This window comes from Rhea pennata, chromosome 1, assembly GCF_028389875.1.
Source record: "Rhea pennata isolate bPtePen1 chromosome 1, bPtePen1.pri, whole genome shotgun sequence".
Classification (NCBI taxonomy): Eukaryota; Metazoa; Chordata; class Aves; order Rheiformes; family Rheidae; genus Rhea; species Rhea pennata.
The window spans coordinates 116,408,636-116,430,417 of record NC_084663.1 but is presented as its reverse complement, the minus strand read 5'-3'; the positions used below and the strand labels follow the sequence as shown (position 1 = coordinate 116,430,417).

The following is a 21,782-nucleotide window of genomic DNA, read 5'->3' as shown; positions in this document are numbered from 1 at the left end:
AGGCTTGCATAGATTATTTAGACAGCAAACCACAGAATTTATTCTGGTGAGGACAAACAAATTCATGGGTAACAGAAACATGACATGCCAGTTTGCTTGCTGGCAGCACAATACAATCTCTGCAAGAGTTTGGGTTTTTTTAAACATAAAATGCTAATATTTTCTACAGCTGCAGGATACCAAATACGGAGTACTAACAATATGGAACAGTAATCTGTATTCTGAGGCATCCTGTGAATCCTCCGTTATCCATATGAGTAAGCCATTCCCAATTCATTGACTAAAAAAGCACAGCGCTGAATGCATGCCCGTCTCCTGCAAACGTGGAGCGTGCCTGTGAGAAGCGGGGGGCAAACGCCCGACCACAGAAGTCAGAGCCAACTATCTGACTCCTTGACAGCTTTTTCACTGTCACGAAGAATGAGAACTCTGTGCCTCAAGGACAGATCTTCTCCTTGACTTCAACAGATCCTTGGTCAGGCCCCCCACCTACCCTAGCGCACAAGAAAGCGGCTTTTAGATCCACACTTCATCCTGAGCTCTTTCCACCTTCAGTGTCCCCTTGCATTGGGGAAAAAGCAATTCACTACAGAAGATGCAGCAGACGTTAGCTAAACATGAAATAAATGCATTCAAGTTTTCAAAAGTTCTCAGGACGTGCCAGTTATCCTGTTTTGCTCCCCCAAGTTTCAAGCAGGGGCTCGCTGCCTCTGCACTGCCTGCATCACGCCTATCTCGCCACTGGAATTCTCAGCCAATTTTGGCAGAGAAATAATAAATAAATGATAAAGGAAGTAATTACTCCGAATATGTAGCACAGTGGCTCTTGACATTCAACACTTTGCTTTTGGCTAAATCTTTGCTGTGTAAATAAATAAATGGTTTAGGTTATTCTGTGTTGTGAGATACAAAGATGAGTAATAGGCCATATTTTTGGTTCCAGAGTCCTAGAATTGCACTGTTAGAATGAATTGCTTTCCTGGAGTTTATGGTGTGACACATCATATGAGCAATTACTGCTTCTATTGATTGTAGTCCTAAAATAGTTCAGGTTTGGCTAAACTCTACCGGAATGGAGGTGAGGGGGAAGTGTAAACACCACTATTCTCTAAAGATAGTTGTAGGAAACAATTACTTTGCTTACAGAACCAAACAGCTAAAACAACAGCAGCAAATACCAGCACGTCATCACCCAAACAAAGGCACATGCTTGACACATATGGATGGAGGATTTTTGCCAGATAGTGTTTTAAGAGGGTCTGTGAATCTGCAAGAATGGATAAAAAAAAGACCAAAAAAAAAAAAAAAAAAAACCAAAAAACAGCTGATGGACACTAAACAGCACAGAAGCAGTCACAGCAAGGCGCTGAGAAGGAGCAAGAAGAGACAGTTTAAGGGGCTGGATATTGCCTGGAGAAAGCTGGGTGCTGGGGTGTCTGTTGCTAGATCACTACTATGTCCAGAGAAAACACATTTTGCATGTTCTTTGCAAATAGGTATACATTGACCCCAATTTCCCCCTTGTCAGGAGGACTTGTGAGACCATTAAGTTTCTGGTTAACCACACTCCAAGGAGTAGCAAAAGACAGGTGCATGCATGCTGGGAACGCTTTGGAGATGGACAGAAAGAAGCCAAATCAAATCCAAATGAATCTTATTAAACTTGAAGAAGTGAAGACAAGGATAAATCAAGTTCAACAGCTGTTTGCTTATTTGTCCTTCTGCACGGAAGGATCACTCAAAAACTGCAACAAAGCATGGTAGGTGGCTCAGAGGAAACGTTGAGCTATCCTGTGATCCTAAGTGAGGACACACAATGCCTCTTTTCTCCTGATCTCCTCCATCCTCCCCTTCATCTTCCCCAAATGAGGTGAAAAACATTATCACCAGAGGAAAGACTTGCTCAATGCATGGATCCTGCCTTTAGAGCTGCAAATAGTTGGCCCACCCCCCGGGAAGCGTTCCCCACCTGGTATCCTGCTGCTGGAGATAACCGCCTTTCTTCTAGCACATCTTGTCCTGGGCTAATCTAGCATTCAGCACACGACAGGTTTCTCCCGGGCTGGCACAGCTGTCTCCTGAGCAAAGCCCCAGCACAGCATCCATATGCCCATGCACGAGGCACATTTCACAGGTTTGACGGGCAGCTGCACAGATCCGCTCCCTGACAGCGAGCCAAAGCCACAAGGCAGTGACTGATGCGTGGTGCTGGGGAAAAGGAGCTTCCAGGTGCTCAGTGGGCACAAGTCTAAGTGATCTTCTCCCCTCTCCCCTTCTGCTGGTTATAAATAACTCCACTATGACATTTTGAAAAATCACGGGTCAAAAACTTTCGTTAGTGCAGGAAAAAATGTTTCCTTACCCAATGGACATGCAAAGGTCTATTTAGATTGATCTTGCTATAGAGCAGTAAGGCAGCAAAGCAACAGGGTCTTGTCAGTGGGGCTCAGCCTTCCTGAGAGTGGGATTTTTCATCAGCCCAGTCCTCCAGCTCAAAACCTCAACTGAAAAATCTTGTATTTTCCCACCTAAACCTCTGTTGTACTTCAAGAAGAAATTCAAGTTATGGCATTCCTGTAATGTCCTGCCAGTGGGAAATCAAACGCTGGATGCCAGGGTGATGTTAAACACAAAAAGAATAAGGATGTTAGAAAGGGGCAGAGGGGGAAGGCAAGCCAAGGTTGCTGTAGAATTGCTTTTCAAATACATATAAAATTCATGGAAGGCAATAGATTTTTTTTTTTTTTAAGCGGCAAAGATTTTTATTCAATCTATGGTTTTACAGCAAAAATATCTATTCCTCTACCAAGGGTTCCTTGATTAATCTCAGATTGGATCCAGCTAGGATGCATTATCATTCCATCTGAACAAAAACCAAGTGACAGCCACATGATTACTAGTGCACTCAGTCATGTGTTATGTTAGTACTCAGGAAACCCAGGACTGAATTCAGCCTCGGGTTTCTCATTTGCCAGACTGCATGTTTTTATACAGGCTGTCTCTTGGCAGAAGGATGCATCTCACTGGAAGCAAGCCTTCCTGTTTGCCAGAAAACAGGTTTTCTCTATGGCACACGCTTGCTCAGCCAAGGTCAAGAGGTCTGGAACAAAACTGATGTCAGATACTTGCAATGGCAACTAGAAGAAAAGCTGTGCAATAATTTTGCCGCAGCCTGCAAAATAAAGTGATAATATGCTTAATTTTACGGCGGAAATGCAGACTGCACGTGGCCTTGCAAAATCTGGGCCTGACATTTTGGACTTTTTTTATTATTATTATTATTTCCCCATTTATCCAATCATTCCATTTTGTCTCCTTCTGCAAATGCTCTCCTAACTTTAAATAAGAGGAAGTCAGTTGCTGCAGTCCTCTGCCAGAGAGAGGTCCCACTGAATGGAGAGGAAATGGGTCTGAATAAGAATCCAACCAGCACTGCGGGGCTTGGCGTGGAGAATTAAACACAATGCAAGACGAGAAATTTCAACTATGGATCACCACATGGATAGACTTCCCCTCCCACCCCAGCCAGCGATTGCTTCCAGCAGTGCTGCTGGAAGTGGTGCCAGTGCTGGCAGTAGTGACAGGTCTCAGCACTGTCCCCAGTGCACCCCGACCACCCGCATGGTGTGCAGAGCCCTGGACTGCGGGACGCGGCCGAATGGGCTGGCAGCAGCATGGCCTGAACTTGAGACTCTCACCATCTGGTAAATCCATCTGCTTAAAGACAAAATAAATAAATAAATAAATAAATATTTTAAGCTTAGTGGGCAGAGCGGGACAGAATCACAGACTCTCAGAATGGTTGAGGTTGGGAGGGACCTCTGGAGATCATCTAGTCCAACCTCCCTGTTCAAGCAGGGTGAGACAAAGAGTCAGATTACGTATTGCCCAGCTCAAGTTCTTCTTTGAGGACCCTTAGATGACTGATGTGATTAATTTATTTTCTTTTATTCTTTCCTTTTGATGACCATGGTCTGTCACTTACAGCTTGCTTTGTATTTACCACAGTTCTCACTACAAAAAAAAAAAAAAAAAAAAAGCTTTATTTTCATAACTGACCATTGATTTTGGGTGGCTAATTCAAATCATATTAAACAGACCTAACTTTGAAGTACGTGAAATTCTTAGCCCTTTGTGAAAGCAATACCCTTAAGGGCATCTCAGTTGGGGCACCCAAGAAATCAGGCAAGCAAAATAAAAGTCACTTTTCATAACCAAATCCAAGGATTAGAAAATGCAAACCTCATTCACTGCGTAGTGTTTATTCTTTGCTTTAGGTGTTAAAACTTAGCAAATCTCAGAGTACAGCAAAGAAATAACTTTTTAAGCAACAAGTTCCAATATCTTAAGAAATAAAAGATTTAAGAAAAGGATTGTCCAAGCAGATATATTCCACAAATCAGTGAACTGTGCACCTACAGAAAGGACTACACAACTCCCACTCAAGATAGAGAGAAATCAGACATGGATGAACCAAGATATCATTGCGAAAACACAAACTTAACTTTCACCGTGGGAGAAAACATAATGAAACTAAAGAAAAATTAACATGCTGGAAGTTAGGGATTTGTCAAATTACCTTGCAGCCCACATACCCAATTCAGACAAACAGTCTCAAGAGGCTCCCAGGGTGGCATTTTTAGTGGAATCCCCTTTGGCTATCCTGCTTGGCATCCCATTTCCTTAACAAATGTTAGCACTCTAGTCACCTTTGAAGAACTGATTTCAAAGAAAATAGCAAAGGATCTCTGAGAGTATTGCAAAAAGATGACACCAGGTGTTATCCCTTCTGTTTACAGCTCAGCTATTAGTTTCAAAGAAATCAGCAATAGTCCAAACCTACCTCAACTTCTCTACGAGAGAAGTTATTTGATCAAGGATAGAAAAGAATTACTATTCAGTCATAAACCTTTGATACCTTTTATACTTGCCTTGTATGCTTACTAAAAATGGAGTGGGAGGAAAAGACTTCAAAACGTGTGTGCGTGTGTGCATACATGTATGCATGCTGGAACGCTTCTCTGCAGATATTCAAATAGAGATGCATTGAGATTTGACATTAAATAAACAGTACCATCTCTTTGCTTAACCCTTAAATGGTGATGTTCAGTCTTCAGTAATTTTTGTGTTTACTTCGTAGGACAGATGACTTGTATATTTTTTTATTTGAATTTTCTCTGGTATTTGTTAAAAAAAAACTTTAAGGAGGAGTCATTTCTCTTAAAGTACTCTCATCTCTTCAAAGCTTCTGACAGTGTGTGCAAAGGGCTTCACGATACATAAAAACAGCCACTGAAGAGAAGGATATGGTTTAGACAGTCTCAGCAGGCAGGGGAATGCTCCCTTTAGTGGCAGACTAGACAGTCAAGAAAGCTTTAAATCATCATCTAAAGAAGAATACACATAGTAACTCAAAGTATGCTCACTCATATACTGCAGATTCAAGGTAGCCTGAATGAAGAGAATCAAATCATTAAGAGATAAAAGAAGAAAATCTTCCATTACCTACACACTAAAGACGACAGTATCCAGCAGGGTGGAAAGGGATTCAGGAATACTTTAGATAAGTAAATGAAGATGAGCCCTCTTGATACCACATATAACCTAATGAGCATAATCCTAAAAAGCGTAAGCAGGATGGATCAGTTATAAGTAAGAAAAGGTATTAATGTCATGGACAGGAATAATTAGGAAACTATTCTTAGATTACTGTATCCAGTTCTGGTTCCATTACTTCAAAGATGACGCTGAAATTTTGGAAGGAGTTCTGAAGAGACCTCTAGGAACAGTCTGAGGTCCCAGACTTCAGCTTTTCAGCTTCACTTAAGAGAACATTAAGCAGTGACTGGATGATTTTCTGCAAGTAACTACCTGAGAAAGGATGGTCTAGTAACAGACAGCTCTTCAATCAAGTGAGATAAAACAAGCCTCCCAAAAGGTAAAGTTGGACAAATTCAGGCTTGTAAAAAGATGTGAAGTATCATGAGAAGCCATTCAAATACTGATGCTGATGCAGACAGCCCAGCTCACCCACAGCCCTGCTGCCTACTGGATCAGCAGTCAAGGTAGTGTTTCCAGGGTAATGAGATTTTTGGTTTGTCAAGGCACTAATGTAAGGACATCTTCTACAGCTGCTCCCATCCAATTGGAGCGAGGGCAGATCACATGAAGGTCTTAAAACTGTCAGTGTTGCAAGACTGTGAGCACAGATCCCTCCAAGCTTCCTCACTTTCCAGCTTAGTGCTCCTTCACATAGCAGGCTATTGCCCATATTTCTGCAGTTCTTCCTCCTTCTTTCTTGTACTTAAGTCAGGAAGGGAGGAAATGGAACGCAGGAAATCGCTGATTTGACACACAGCTGGTGTCTCACCTGAGGTGGCCCATTTCCACACAGCAGCTCAGCTTCATTGGAGGAGAGCCATTCTCTGCTATATGATTCTCCAAAATACTTCTTATTTCATGTCATATTTGTGGATAACTTCATGGATGACTTCTGTTATCCTCTCCTGGACATACTTCTCTGCTGTTTCCATAAATCCGTCTCTTCCCAACTGCTTCTTCACTGCATTTTCAAACAACTGAAAGAAAGAAATAGTCTTACCTACTAATAACTGTGCCATCTGAAATGGCCAGACCTTTACAGCAAAGCAACTGACAGGAGATGGTTTTGAGGGAAGCAAGGGTGGTAATTCTGCCCCTTCCCAGATGGTCTGAATAAAACTTCCCATGAATTACACTTTTGCTTAGTCCTCTAAGCCCAAAGCAGCAGTTCATACGGTATATGGATGTCAGGAAGCCAGAGAACAGCACAGGAGGAAACAGCACAGCCGGGAAAGCTGGAATTTGCGCTGCTGTAGCACAGTCACACGTACGGGAAGCAATACACGACTTGCCCTGAATGGGTCACGGATGGGATCTATCTTGCCGCTAGCAAAAAGCGACCAGCTCCTGTGACCTTTCAGTGCTCCCTTGGTCATCTAACTAATGGAGTAGCAATAACTGCATCCCCAAGGGACAGAAGCACATATTTACCTCCCTGGCCTCTCAAGATATCTACACAAGTCAAGAGAGATTAGGCAAAGACCGATGGAAGTAGAGGCAGCAGAAAGCCAGGCACAGAGATAAATGAGGACGCAATAAAGAGGTTTCAGAAGAATTTTTTTACAAGCCTGTCAGAAGCAGCCTCTAGACCTGAGTCATATAGGGCAGGAAGAAAACGTATACTTGAATGCCTGGAACAGCTGGATTTGCCTAGCGATTTAAACGTAAAATATTTGTCAAGCATCACTTTACAAATATCAGATGTTTTTCAAAAAAGGGCTTTTTGACTCTCATTCATGAGGTAGAACTGACATGCTATAACACCATCCATCACTCAATGTGAACACTCTTTGGATCTCAAGGTATAAATCAACCAACGGGAAAGACATTTTCCGAGGACTGTTACACAAACGCATGGGGAGCCTGATGTGCAGGCACAGTGGCAGATGGAAAACCTGTTAAGACAAGCAAAGTCCTTATTTTATGTTGACCAGAGTTGACTGCTACCTGCAACTTGTCACAAACAAAGCCAGTGTGGCAACTGTTAGAAAACGGAGGTCCTCTTCACCTAGGCATGGCCTTGCTAAGCTGGAAGGACAACAAGAAACAGCGAGAGCTAAAATACAGCAAGGCATGGTTTATGCCTTGGTCACAAATGAACCATATCCTACCCAGCTGTTTCTGATAAAGTATAACTTCCCTTTTTAATGCTGGAAATTTCTTCTGTCACAGCGAGATGGATGAAGATCTCAGGTTACTTGTGGGGAAACAAGAGCAGAGAAATGATACCACGCAACATTCCTCCAACACCAATCCTTACACGAGAGACCTTGCTTATGCCTCTTCCCATTTTCACGATCATGGATTTGTAGTATGTTTCTTATTAAATAATACCTGTTTTGTATTTTAGTGATGAAATGCGTAACTACACATATGGAAGACTAAGAGTCCCTCATATAAAACGCTTTAATATCAATATAGCTTTGCAAGAAAAAAATAAAATAAAATAAGCCAATTAAAACAACAGACCTGCTGCTTTTGAGGCCCAGGTAATACTCTCCTTCATAGTGATTTAAAAGCCAGGAGATAAAATGTTTACCATCATTGGGAGCCAGGAAAAGAATGTTTCCAATAAAGTGTAAGTTTCATGTATGTTCTTTCTCTTAGCTCGGTGGACATTATTCACAGAAAATAAATTTACTCCTGAAAAAAAAAATGTTTCCATGACAATCGTCGACAACAGGCACAGAGCAAAGGAACTTTATTATGTATAACTTATCTTTTTTTAGTTCTCTTCATGGCAATGTGGTTTTTTTCCCCCCTCTCACAGCACTAGTAATACTGATCTCATACTACAACTGAGAACAGCACTACTGGGTCTAACATTAGAAGTGTTTCTGAGAGCTGGGTAGTGCAAGACTGGAGCACAGCACACTCAGAAAAGGAATCTCTGGTCTGAGCAACACCAGCTTGCTGTTTATTTTTTGTGGGTGGTCTCCTTCACGGGCCATGTTAACTCCCCACGGAGGCCCTGTCCTCCATGTGGAGGAACTTAGACTCTGTTCCCTGCAGGCACCAGCATTAAGCCCAGATTAAGATGCAGCTTTTGCACTGATTCAGGTACCAGAACCAGAGACCTCAGTCCTGGCACTCTGTCCTGTCTCTCTTACTCCAGTAAAAGTTACCAGAAGAAACTACTTGATTCACCTCATCAGCATTAACACTGGAACCACTAAATTCATACCCACCAGGAACCCAGCCAACGGACATACGTTGGGAAGGTATAGCGGAAAAAAGTTTTAGAGAGCCACAGAGTTAAGCGAGTTGGGTTCCTTTGTTCCTCCATGTAACTGAAAATAGTAGTTAAGCTACTATTAGTAGATGCGTGTAGATGCTATTAGTAGCTTAGCTTACTAATAGTAGCTAAGTAGAAAATAACGCAACGTCTGACTATTTTGCAAGCAGAAGAGTACTCAGGATAGTCTGAGTCTAGCCAGTACCAGTTTCCTTTGGTTCAGCTGTATCCCTCGCTGCCAGGTAAGCACCAACATAGCAATCCACATCATTCTTCTTCCATTTTATATTTACCTAATCATTGGCTTTGGATAGTTTTAGATACTCCTCCAAAACCCTGAAGTGAAATACTATATATAAACTTTCCAGTCATTTTTATATTGTCGGTTATACAAGAAAACAGCCCAATTTTTAAGATAGACTATTACAATTCAGTTGCTAGAAGGTTTGTCACAACATCTCATGATTGCTTTACTTATGAGGTTATATTCTTGTGAAGAGTAAGTGCTGCATTAATAACCTCCATTTTCCTGAGTGCAGGCTAACAAACAACTCAGTATAGCAGAGGGGCAAAGAAGTTTAATGGGTTACGTCTGTTGAAATACATGAAGATGTAGTAGCATTCTCCGGCTCGTTAGTTTAAAAAGATATGGTGCATTCCAAGATGTGGAAAGCAAGACATGTTTTAATTAGCAAGACATTTATAGGTAACACATGCGTACAAAAAACGGCACACAGTTTAACACATCATTAAAAATGTTAAAAATACAAAAACTGCAAGAACAAATTCAAGGACCCAGATGTGAGTGCCACATAAGAACTACACCTGGTGTCAATTTAACCTAAGCATGCGGCTTCCCTCAATCCTGCATATGCCACTAAAATTATAATGGTCCATATGAAAAGCAGCACATTGCTGACATGCACTGTTAGTGACGTTCTTAAAACTGCTGAATGTAAACTTGAAAGCAGATTATCTCAAGAGGATAAGCAATGGCCACATGTGCATCAATTCAGCTCATTGCAGAGCGTGCATTGTGTTGTAAGCCACAGCTGAAAAATATTAAAACAATCTTCCTGGAAGACAGACTGCAGTAACAAACAGGCTCTCTTGGCTATTAAAATTTGTTCTGCCTACTCTAAGCAAGCAACATAGAACAACCAAGGGTTAGAGGGAAGAGTAGGGCTTTATAGCAAGTGCCTGCTGCAACTGGCTATTCTCCAGATGAAAAAAAACTTTTAGCAGGTGATCACAACAAACTTAGCAGGTGACTGCATATCAGCATTTTGGCATTTATTCTGCCTTAAATTAAAATGCTTGTACGTGCCATAATATGTATTAGAGAACTTTTTGCAGATGAAGCAACAAAACTTCTAGTCCTGCTTCCAGCAAAGTCCTTACTAATGTCATTGGAATCACGGCAGTGTCCTTCAAATCATTTCCTGAAATATAATACGTTAACACAAGCATACATTTAGTAGCTTCACTATAAATTATGCATCCACATACATCCATCTCTGAAAAGAATAGCATCAAAACAGTGAAAGTAAACATGTAAAAGCAAGGAAATGGCAAAATTAAGGCTGCAGAAACACCCTCATTTCATCCCTCCAGTGCATATAACTGACAGCTGCAAAATAATGCATTATCATCCAGGTATAACAGGAAGTAGCTGTTAATAAACAGTACCCTGGGAGAAAGTCACTGTACAGATTTACAGTAAGTACTTCTCAAAACAAGGCTTTCTCAGGCACAAAGAGAATTCAGAAATACGTTGAGAAGAAAGCAACAAGAAAACTACTAATTAAATAATTAAATTTAATTTAAAACTAATTAAAGCAAGAAAACAAATGCCTCTATAGGAAACTGATATGCAAGTAGCACTGCCAGAAGAACGTAAGATAACAGACCAAATTTCAAATCAAAATTCTGTGGCTTAACCCAATGAGCCACTGAAAACAATGAAGGGGCTTCAAGTTTCACAATTTTATCTGGAACCTCACAATACGTTGCAAGGGGAAAAGAGAAGTAACTGAAAGATCAGTGACTACATTAGTGTCTCGACTTTCATTTATAACAAAGTAAGCTCCTAGTCCATATGCTTGGGAAGAAAGTTTGAAAGAGATCTCCACACGCACACAGCCCCAAAACTCAGAAATCAGAAGACAAGGGTGAAGATCCGAGAAGTACGTACAAGTTACTACCAAGTTTTCAACTGTTAAACCAGTAATACTCCACGGGGAAGCCAGGACTTTGAAATCTGAATAGCCAAGGTTGACAACAGCGAAGTCTTACGCAGGAGTCCACAAGGGAAGGCCCCCGCCAGATCTTCGTTTCTCAAAGGGACAGCAGTGATGCCACAGAGGTGGCACACGAGGTCTCTTGGTCACCAGAGGTTTCCCTTTCATGAACCCAATGGTAGAACAAGTAGTCAAACAGAGAATTCAATCAGGAAAAAATAAAACCACTGTAACTTCATAAAATGTATGCAGCATTGTAACATTTGCTGATAGCCCTTGGTACAACTTTTGTCCGTATCTCTGTGTCCACCTGTCTATGTTCTCTGAAACGGCTGGTTGCTTTCCTAGAGAAAGCTGCTAGAAGATAAAAATTGAGCAGAACAAATCACACCAGAGTCTGCTTCTCGTAACAGGTCCATTTAAGGACTAAGCTACTCTACAACACTCCTAGACGGGAACGCAGGAAAGCCCACCTACCATGGAGCCACCTCCAAGGAATAAGGTGGGCCTTCCTGGCTAGCAAGCAACCATCACCGCACGCCCTCGCTTTCCCTCCTGGGACCCAGCACAACTCCACCTCCTGTCCACAGGGCCGCAGCTCTCACTTAGACCCTGAGCAGAGCGACTTTAGTTCAACAGAGCAAAGCTCAAGTGGGCTCAGGTAAGAGCTGCCTAGTGCCTGCACTACCCAAGAGACCAAAAGGATTTGCAACTGGCACGATGGAGGACTGTATATATGTAAGTATGTACACACACAAATACATATGTATATAAAATGTGTGTATGTATATCTATGCAGAGAGTACAGACTCCTGCACATAGAGTTCTTAGTACTCTGCCTTACATTAACGTTGGTTAAATTGACAGCCGGTGTCTTTCCAGTCACAGGAAGTATTTTCGGAGACAACTGCCTCGGCCAACCTAGAGCAGCCACGCAACCCGCGCGACCGCAGCGGCCGGTGTGACCGCATCTCGTTCAGGCTCGCTGGAAGCCAGCTGGAGCCCCAGTCAGCGATCACCCATTGAAAAGGTTTCCCTCGCCATCGGCGGTGAGCGCTGCAGAAGGCGACGGCAGGGCACGGAGTGCAAACAAAGACGTGCCCGCTGCAGCGGCACGTGCACTTCGGGAAACCATACGCAGAACCACGTGCCGCAGGCGGGTGACGGAGTCCACGGGACCTGCTACGCAGGTGCTCTTTGCAAACACCTCCTCTGCTCGAGGAGGGCCTGCCGGGGCTCCACAGGAACTTCCAGGTCCCTCTCCCACCACTGCGTTTCCCAGAGTCTGAAGTACACGTTCTCCCCCCAGCACATGTATTTCTAATACAAAATACCTCTTTAATACAGAAATGCATTCTGAAAACAAACCTTTCCGGGAAAAACCCACTTCTCACGTTAATCACTTTACCTTCATAAAAAAAGCTGGTAAACTGTATTTTTAGCAGCTGCTTCCCACTAAATAGTCAGCATTGTTACAGAAAACCACTCGACCGCCTGTAACCAAAAAGGCACCTACTCTGAGCTTAACAATAATGCTAAAGAAATGGATAAACACACATTTCAGTGGATGAGAAATCAAATGATTCAATTTGCCGTGACTACTCCTGTAGTGACAAAGCTTATCCCTAGAAGAAGTTAAATGTAACCTCAGTTCAAGTGTGACTATACAAACTTTGGCCCTAGAGCATTCTCCACTGCCAATCTGCAATGCTATATAGGGTTATCCAGGCATTTCATCAGGGGTCCACAGCAGATAATGCAATATATTTAGACTACTGATAGAACATGATACAACCTACAACAGGATTGAAAGAATTGACAGGAACATAATTTCAGCTGTCTAAAGTCACAGAAAATACTATCTTGCAGTATCAACTTCTGTCAGATTGCCATTACCCAGTAATTGGCCATTCTGAGCCTTAAGCACAACGTTTGAAGCAATCTGAGACTATGTTGTGCACAGGCTCCAAAAATTAGCTGAATAACAATACAGCTAACACAGCAGGGTTTCATAGCCACAATTTAAATCTAAATTGGCTTGCTCCTCACACAGAAACTGTTTCCTTAGGATTAGCAATAAAGACTGCCTGAACTGATCTTACAAATCAGCTTTTTATCCCAAAATGTCAGATTATAGGCTGTGATTTTTTTTTTATTCAAAAGCAATGGAAAAAAAAATAATCTGTTCAACATTCTCCTATGCTCAGCTAAAATGCATTTAATTGCATCAAGCATTACCAAATATCTTTCAAGCTCAGAAAGTAATAACATGCCTGGCATTATGGCAACATAAACCACAAGAGGTACTGTAAAAGATGCGATTTAAACATCCAGTGTTAAAGACATTTACAGTTAAGGCTCAGAATCTCACCTTAGCTCACCCTCTTGTGCTTAGGTACTTGTAAGAGCTGTTGGTTGAAATCCCACACAATTTACTCAAAATGTGTAATCCATCAAATTGCCCTTGAAGCAGCTGGTAAAGTAACTCGCATTTGGCCCAAAATATATAAAATCTCATGCTCTCTTGAAGATCTCTTCAGCTTCTAGCAATTTCAGGGTGAGGTAATGGCAGATTTTTGGCATTTGCTCTGCATTGCCTTGATTCTGTATAACACGCTGTGTCAGTGCAATGGATTTGAGCCTAGCTGGGGACTCATTAATCCACAGATTTCATTTCTAAATACACAATTTTCTGAAACAATAATGTGTATTAACTCCTCCAGAGTTGCTGAAGTCTGCTGCAAATCAGAACCCCTTTGGGCACCCCTTGCTGAAGTTGGATACTTTGATGACCGTAACAGCTTGGATTGTGCCAATACAGCTACCAGACATTAGTAGTAAGACCCCGACTTTACACTATTACGGTAATCTTATTGAAATTTAGGTGGCGCCCTTGCTCAACACCCGCTTTGCAAGACAAAAATCAAATGTCAATTTTTTTTTTTCCTGTCAAAATACATGCAGGCAGCAATCCTGGAATAATAGGCTCATAAAACATCAGCTTAGAAAAATGCAGCAACTACAATGATCCAGCAAGCTGTCCACGGGAGAAGGCTGTTTGCACGTTTTGCTTCACTGAACTCCTCTTGCAAGCACATTAGGAATACACTCCTGCAGATTAACTTTCTCCTTCATACGAGGGCATTGAAGAGGATGTAGCCAATTTCTGGTTCCCGCCAACGCGCAAATGATGAGGTCCTGCAGTGCCAGGCAGCTATGGCACAGCACTCTCCCTAACCTATGGATGAGCACGGTGTCGCTCCTGGGGGTTTCTCCCTCTCAGAAGGAGAAGCTGAGGGATGGAGGTGGGTAGGGAGAGATAAAAAAGGTAACTTGTGCATCGAGCTCCTCGCACATGTCTCAAATAGCTCTGTTAACTTCAGCCTGACTTTGGTTACCTGATTGCCGAGAAGCTCTGTGCTGAACATATTTGCCATCTGGGCTTGGATGCCAGCACTGCAGTACTTACAAAACAGTACCTAATCCTTCCGAGCATGGCCCACCGTTCACCAAGACTTCTCAGGAGGTACAAATACAGCTGTATCAACGGACCTGCCCCTTCCTGTGCTACAGTGCCCCTGTGGAAGGACTTTGCTGTGACAATAAATTGTTTATTATGTAAAAAGTCCTCTTCCCCCATAATCTCCTCCTGTGCCACTGATACTCATTTTTGCACCACCTCACAGTTTCACTCCTACTTTGATTCACACAGTTGCTAGCCCCAACCTCCTCTCAAGCGCAGCCTTGCGCTCTGCAAGAAAGGAGCCCGGGAAAGCAGATGTTTTTCTTCTCTTCCTCATATTACAGTCAGAGCTCAGTCGCCTGTGGTGGGCTTCATGTAGGCAGAGCCGCCTGCAGCTGCGAGGCAGATCCAGTTTGGGCATGTTTCAGCTGCTTTTGGCTGGAGGCCACGTGAGAAGCTCAGCACAGGAATATGCCCGGAACAGTCGAGTGTCCACCAGCTCCCTGCACGGGGTGAAATACTTCCCGCGGGGTCATGTGCGGGGGATGGACAGCATTGCGCCCCTCCAAGTAGAGGGAAGAACCCTGAGCTGGTAGGACCTCACCTGAAGCAACCCTTTTCTCCAACCCATTAACTCAAATTGCTGATCCATAAATAGCTGAAATGAAATAGGTGGACTTTCTGCTAGGATGCACCTTTAATTAGAAAATTAGAAACTACGTGACTGATCTTTTACCTGCTGAAGTTGACAGCAAGAGCTTCCTTTGATCCCATGGTGCAAGATCAGGTCCGAGAGTGCTCAGAGACCATCCTACTTGCCCACAAATAAGCACCTCAAAGCTCAGCAGCAACAAAGTACAACTCTCCCCTAGTGTTCCTGCTTGTCACTTTGTCATAACGTCTGTTATCCAAGACATTAAAAAAAAAAAAAACAGCGGGCCTAGGAGCTGAGACAGAGGGACCTGTGGTGGGTCTTTTTATTTTTTTTCCTCTTAACAGACCGAGATAAATGTAGCAACCCAAAAAAGTGGAGGTGGGAAGGACGTGTGTGTGCATGTGCCTTTTATCAACTAAAGGATCATTGGATGTATCTGTTACCAAGGAGAAGCACATGCTTGGTAACAGAGGAGAACAAAAATTTTTTTTGCATTCCTATACGATAACAATCACTAGCTTTATCATTTTTCTCACGCTGAAATTCAGAGCCTTGTATTAAATTTCACTCCACGACAAAGATACCAGAACAAAAAAAAAAAAAAAAAAAAAGAAAGAAAATCTTAAGAGAACGTATGCTGCAAAGATGCAGTTATAACAATAGCATACTTACAGTGCCACTAAAGCCCGGGTAAATTACACTGTACTTAGCTCTACCGGTCCAAGGAGCTTTCAGTAGCAGGAAGGTGTCCTGCTTTGGACAGACTTCTGTTAGCAATTTGGTAAAACAGAGGCAGAAGTCTGACAGCTCAAACAAGAACAACATAACCCTTCATCAGGGGGCCCCAGCGGGCTCGTCCTTGCTCTGTCCGCCGCCAAGCGAAACCCCTGCTACTCTTCGCAGTGCTGTGACATACCCCGATCGGTGCGTAAAGGCTCCGCTAAAACGTTCTGCGTGGCGAACAAAAACGAGCGGAGACTTTTCTTACCGGATACCCAACGAGAAGCAGTGCGCTTTTCCGACCGCTGCCCTGGAAAAGCACCCCAGGACGCGCTCCCGCATCCTCCGCCGCGCGCGGTAGCTCCAACTTCTCGTCCCCCGACCCATCACCACCCAGCCCTCCCGCGGCACCTTAGACCACTCCAGCCAGCAGCAAACGGACCTGGGTGCCCCCACGGGCGCGAGTCTTATTTACCCCGCTGTTTAAAAAAAAAAAAAAAAAAAAAAAAGGGGGGGCGTTTCTGACCCCCTCCAAAAATAATAATAACAAAAAATATTAAAAAATAAAAATGAAAGAAATAATGAAAAATAAATAAAATAAAGGGGGGGGAGTGAGCACCTTAAACACCAGGATCTCGGCACACGCGCACTGAAAACGCGGCTTTCGCGCCCGCAGCCGGACGAAGCCCGCTGCGAAGTTTGGGCAACTACCGCGCGGGGCCGCCAGGCGCGCCGAGCCGCGCCGCGCCGTGCCGCGCCGAGCCGAGCCGAGCCGAGCCGCGCCGCGCGGTACCTTCTCGCCGGTGAGCACATGGAGCCCCTCGCGGACCTTGGCGAAGGAGCCCTCGCCCAGCTTGCGCCCGATGAGGTAGCCGCCGACGCGCTTGGTGTGCTGGAAGTCGCGGAGCCGCTCCCGCGGCGCCGCCGCCGCCGCCGCGCCCAGCCAGGCGGCCAGCAGCCTGCCCTCGCCGCCCGCCGCCGCCGCCGCCGCCCGCCGCGACTCGCCGCCGCCGCCGCCGCCCGCCGCCGCCTCGCCCAGCAGCCCGTCGCCCGCCGCCGCCGGCATCGCGCCGCTCGGCGCTGCTGCGCGCGGTGCCGCCGCCGCCGCGGAGGGGAGCGGAGCGGAGCGGTGGGGCGGGCCCGGCTCCGGGGCCGGGGGCCGGGGGCCGGGGCCGGGGCCGGGCCGGGGGGCGGCTCCCGGCGCCGCGGTGCCGTAACTCGATCCGCGAGGCGAGGGCGGCCGGGCCGGCGCGGTGCCTCCTCGCGCGCCCGCGGCCCCCGCTCCGCGCTCGACCTGCGCCGCCGCGCTGTGCTGGTCAGGCGCGGAGAGCGCGCGAGCGCGCCCGGGGCCGTGGCGGCAGGAACTCTCTGCTGAAGGTGCAGGCGTCTCCTGACCGAAAAAAAAAAAAAAAATCACAAAACACCCGGCTCAGCAGCTCCACTGCAATCACACTCCCCTGCCATGTGAAGCTGTTTTCCCCGCTAGAGGGCTCTACCGCCTCTTTTTAAGCGTAGACAAACTCTTTTTTTTTTTTTTATATATATATATATTTATTTATTTATTTTTACTCCTTCAAAACGTCGGGCAGGTTTTGCTCCTGGCTGCGCTTTCTCCGCTTCCCCGCTGCAGCTCCGCCAGTCGGGTCCCCTCGGCCGGAGCGGTGTAAGCGCCCGGCGAGCGGGGCTCGAGCTGGCGCGGGTGCTGGCCAGCCGCGCGCCCCTTGCGCACCCGCTCTGCTCCACGTCGCTGTTGGTCGCACCGGTTGTGCTCAGTAACCTTTGGAAGTCTCTCCCACTTAAGCCCAGCCTTCCCAAGCCACACTTAACCGGATCCAAAACATGCCCAGGATGGGCTTTAGGCAGAAGGTGGGCAGGCGGGTGCCAGCAAAGAGCGCTTATGGAAAGGCAGAAGATGGGGAAGGAGAACTGGGAGGGAAGGAGACTTGCTTCAGACTCCTGGACCAGCTCAACTCAGCACCCTGCAACATCCCGCCTTAGCTCCCTGGCGCGCTCACTGATCCCTCCCGAATGTATCCCATGGCTAAAGGCAGCGCGGCTCCATCGCTGGGAGCCCAGGAGCCGGCTCTGCTGCACCACACACAAGGAAATACAGGTTAGCGGATGAAATTTCAAGTGAAATAGAAACACGATACTGTCACAGTCGGCAGGAACTGGAGAAGGGAAAACACTGAAGTCAATAGTATTTTGACAATTTCCTTTCGGTTTTAAAATACACACACAACCCCTGCTCTGGATCCTTTTTACAAATATTGCAAGTAAAAGTTGGCACCTTCCTGCTGCTCTCCAGGAGCCTAGGCGAGGTGGGGAGCAGTTTGCTCTGTTACGGACGCTGTAGGGACTCATTAACGTGACGTGCTGCCTGAAGGCACGGCTGCTGCGCTACACTTGTGCTGGGGTAGCCGCGGTGCACTTTGACAAGGCGCTCTCCATAACAGCGAAACTGCCCCTGCCCTCGCTTGCCTCCCCCCTTACTCTGCGTGTTCCTCGTGCCAAAGCCTGCTGCCTGTGCAATGGTTTGCCAGTGTGTGTGTAGTGCTGTGCTACAAGCAGCATCAGTGAGGAGATCCGGGCTTTTAGAAAGCGGGAAGAAGTTTAAGAGATCGCCTCTGCTGACTTTGCCACCGGGGAAGCTTAAGTGAGAGTGCACGGCGAGGCAACTCCGGTGGCATGCCGATGGTCTCTACACGACCGTCCGGAGATCAAGCAGGTCTGGCACGAGCGGTGAGGGAATGAAGCAAGGTGAGATCTCTAGAGCACACAGCAGCAAGTGCCTGGTGGGTTTTTCAGGAGAGGAGGGTTTTATCTTCGGGCACATTATCCACTCTCACCAGTACTTCCAGACCTTAACAAATTAGCTGGAATTGGTAAAGCTGGCTCTCACCAAATCTGAGCGGTCCTGGAGATACCTTTATTGCTGTTCCCTACGTCAGAGTTGGGAGTGGGAAGGTGCCTGGACCATCCCTCAGTTCCCAGGGAAGGTGACCCGAGCCCTACACAAGTCCATACATTGGCAAGGCTGGATCCACCAGTGGCTAGGCTGGGTCCATCTGCATCACTAACTTCTCCAGTCATGGTGGTGCACGTGAGGTTTTTAACAATATTATTATACCAGGGGGAAAAAAAAAGAAAGCTGTGCTGCAGACAGGATGAAAAAGTACGTATTGTTCCAGGATGCTCCGCAGAATCGGCAGCCCCTTTCCAGGCTGCGAGCACGTGGCCTTCGAGCAATGGCCTTCGTCGCCGGCTTCCCTGCTGGCGCAGGGGGCTCTCACCCACTGCGGGACGGTGTCACGGGCAAAGCCAACGGGATGCTCTGCTTGCCCCAAGGACTACACCTTCAGAGCGGGGTGTAGCCGCGCAGCTGACAGAAACACGGTTTTCGCCACCGTGAAAATTAAACAGATGTTCATGGTATGTTTTTCAGTCAGACACCTGAAAAACAGCCTCTTTTAAAAATAAAACTGGCAAGAAATGGCTACTGCAGAGAACATCAGGAGAGCTCTGAAAGAAGGCAGCGAGTCTTTGTTTCAATTTACTTGACTTGAGGACTTAATGAGTTGACAGTATCCTTTTAAACATGCGAGATCTCTTGCTTCGCATGATTTCTGTCCTGTCCAGCTGTGCCCATCAGGGTGCAGTCTGGATGGAAGGGGGATCAAAGGCTGCATTCATTTCTGTCCATGCTTTAATTTAAATTTAACTCCAGTGTGCTTTATTCTGAGCTGTGGTCTTTCTAGGTAATGACATTTTCTTATTAACTGTTGAAATTACTGATGAATTAAAGGCACTAGTCTGTCCCCAGGTTGCAAAAGCTGTAATAACAAGCTACTAAAAATAATTTAAAGCTTGATTTAAATCCACAAAAGCAAAGAAATTCAGAGTTGCCCTGGCAGTATTGTCCTTTGCTGCCTCATCATTCTAAAATATTGTAGTAAAAGGTATTACCGGCTTGCAGCTGGAGAGAGCTTTACAGGCACAAGGAAGACTCTCCCCTTATTGGCCTAATCTCCAAATATCAAGGTCTGCCTGGGCTGCATCTTTCAGAGGGTCAAACCCCACAGCTGAGTTGCCTGGCTGCAGTCCCATGGCAAAGTAGGATGTGTCTGGGCACTGAGTTGAAAGTGCTGGGGCAATAGCCATCCCTCTCTTTGGAAAAATAAATAAATAAAAATTAAAAAAATTGTCATACTGAAAGTCTATCAGCAAAAAGTTTTGCCTCACCATGTTGTTGCCTCTGCTGGCGCAGCTGGTGAGGGCAGCTTTCCAAGCATTTCTTGGAAGTGCTGAAGCACAGGACTGTTGCGTGATATGCTTGAAGTCTACTTATGCCTCACCTGCAAACCTAACTCATATTAATTGCTCTCACTTGTCTTTCTGAAGAGATCTGAGCCCCTTGAGTGAAGGAATGGTGAAATCTTAGCTCTCTTCAGTGGTATGCTGGTAAATTAGGAAGCAGGTAAATTCACAAGGATGCTGCACAAGAGCAACGAGCAAATTTGATCTATTCTGTAGCAGTCAACTTAAAAGTGGGTAAGCTGTGCTCACCTGCCCTATCGCCAGGCCTTTTGAAGGCAGTGTTAGCTGTTGCTTTCAGTCAGACTGTAGAAGAGACAACTGACTTTATACTAACATCTTCGCTTAAATGAAGAAAGACATGCCATTATTATTTATTCTCTCTTTGATATCTTTTTCTACATAAAAGGGCTTTTATTTTTTTCAGCAACTGTCCAAAACTGTAACATTTGGATTTCAGATGATAGAGGAGGACTATTTACTTAAAACAGTTGCCTTAATTATAATTTTCAAAGCGTGAATGTATTCATATTTGTTCTTAAAGGACGTAAAAGACGTGTTTTTACCATGTTTAAATCTCTGTCCACATTTGAACTGATAAGAAGCTTCTGAGTTTCCCGGCACTCCCATGGTAATGGATGATTTACAGGGATGCCCTTTCTCCCGTGTGCTGACCCGTAACTTGGACAGCAGTGAAGAGCCCAACTCTTTCAGTATGACAGTGAGGGCCAGTACCAACTAACAACACTATGACTTATGTTCCTACACGTGGGTAATGCTTATACCATGCAGCTGCCATTAACAGCGGTGTATCTAATCAGACGGGATGAACGTACTTTCCCTTTCAGTGGCAGCAGGAAATGGACTTTCGCACTGAACGTTTCATAAGCTTAAAACTTGTCTTTGAAAAAATACTACTGAACAAATGTTGTCCTCAAGAATGATCGGTGTATGTAAATGCAAAAGTCCCTGAGTAAGCAAGCATTGAAGCTGGCTGATAATTTTTACAGACCTATGCTGGTGATGGTCTTACCTGCCACTGTCTCTCCACGCACCGAAAGCTCCAGCTTTTCCTGTGCTCCCACCAAAATCTCCAACTTGGTCTCTGCCCTGCAGCTTCTATAATATAGTTATGTGCAACCAATATGTGTGCAAAGGCTTAGAGATATCGTAAAACAAATTGAATTTGATATAAAAGTAAACAGCAGGGGGCTGCTGTGCTGATGTTATTACTCTCTTTCATTTTTCATTAATTTAAAAATTCCATTTTTTAATTTAAAATAAACTGCTGTGAAACCCTCCATGCAGTGCATAGCGTCATAAAATTTAGGACTTTGAATTTAAGTTTCAAGCACATGTGAGAGAACATGAGAATATTGTATAATTATGCTTCTGTGAAATACTTTGTATTTTGAAAAGCCTTTAGATACCAGTGATGAATGATATGCAAAGAAAAAGGAAAATCATAGTTTTACGAATCCCTGAAATTAGTACATCTTTTCAGATTGAACTTCTCAAGTTCATTATGTTAATTTTTACGGCAATAGTAGAGCA

The 21,782-nt window shown here is 44.9% G+C and overlaps 1 protein-coding gene across 2 annotated transcripts in view; it reads right to left on the bottom strand.

The window, feature by feature from the left end:
- HUNK (hormonally up-regulated Neu-associated kinase) overlaps window positions 1-16,980 on the bottom strand; it is a 58,234-nt gene extending 41,254 nt beyond the window's left edge. For both annotated transcript variants that reach the window (XM_062573235.1, XM_062573245.1), the window contains exon 1: window positions 16,708-16,980. In XM_062573235.1, coding sequence (XP_062429219.1) covers window positions 16,708-16,980 — 273 coding nt within the window. The remainder of the gene's footprint in view (window positions 1-16,707) is intronic.
- Between the last annotated feature and the right edge of the window lie 4,802 nt (window positions 16,981-21,782).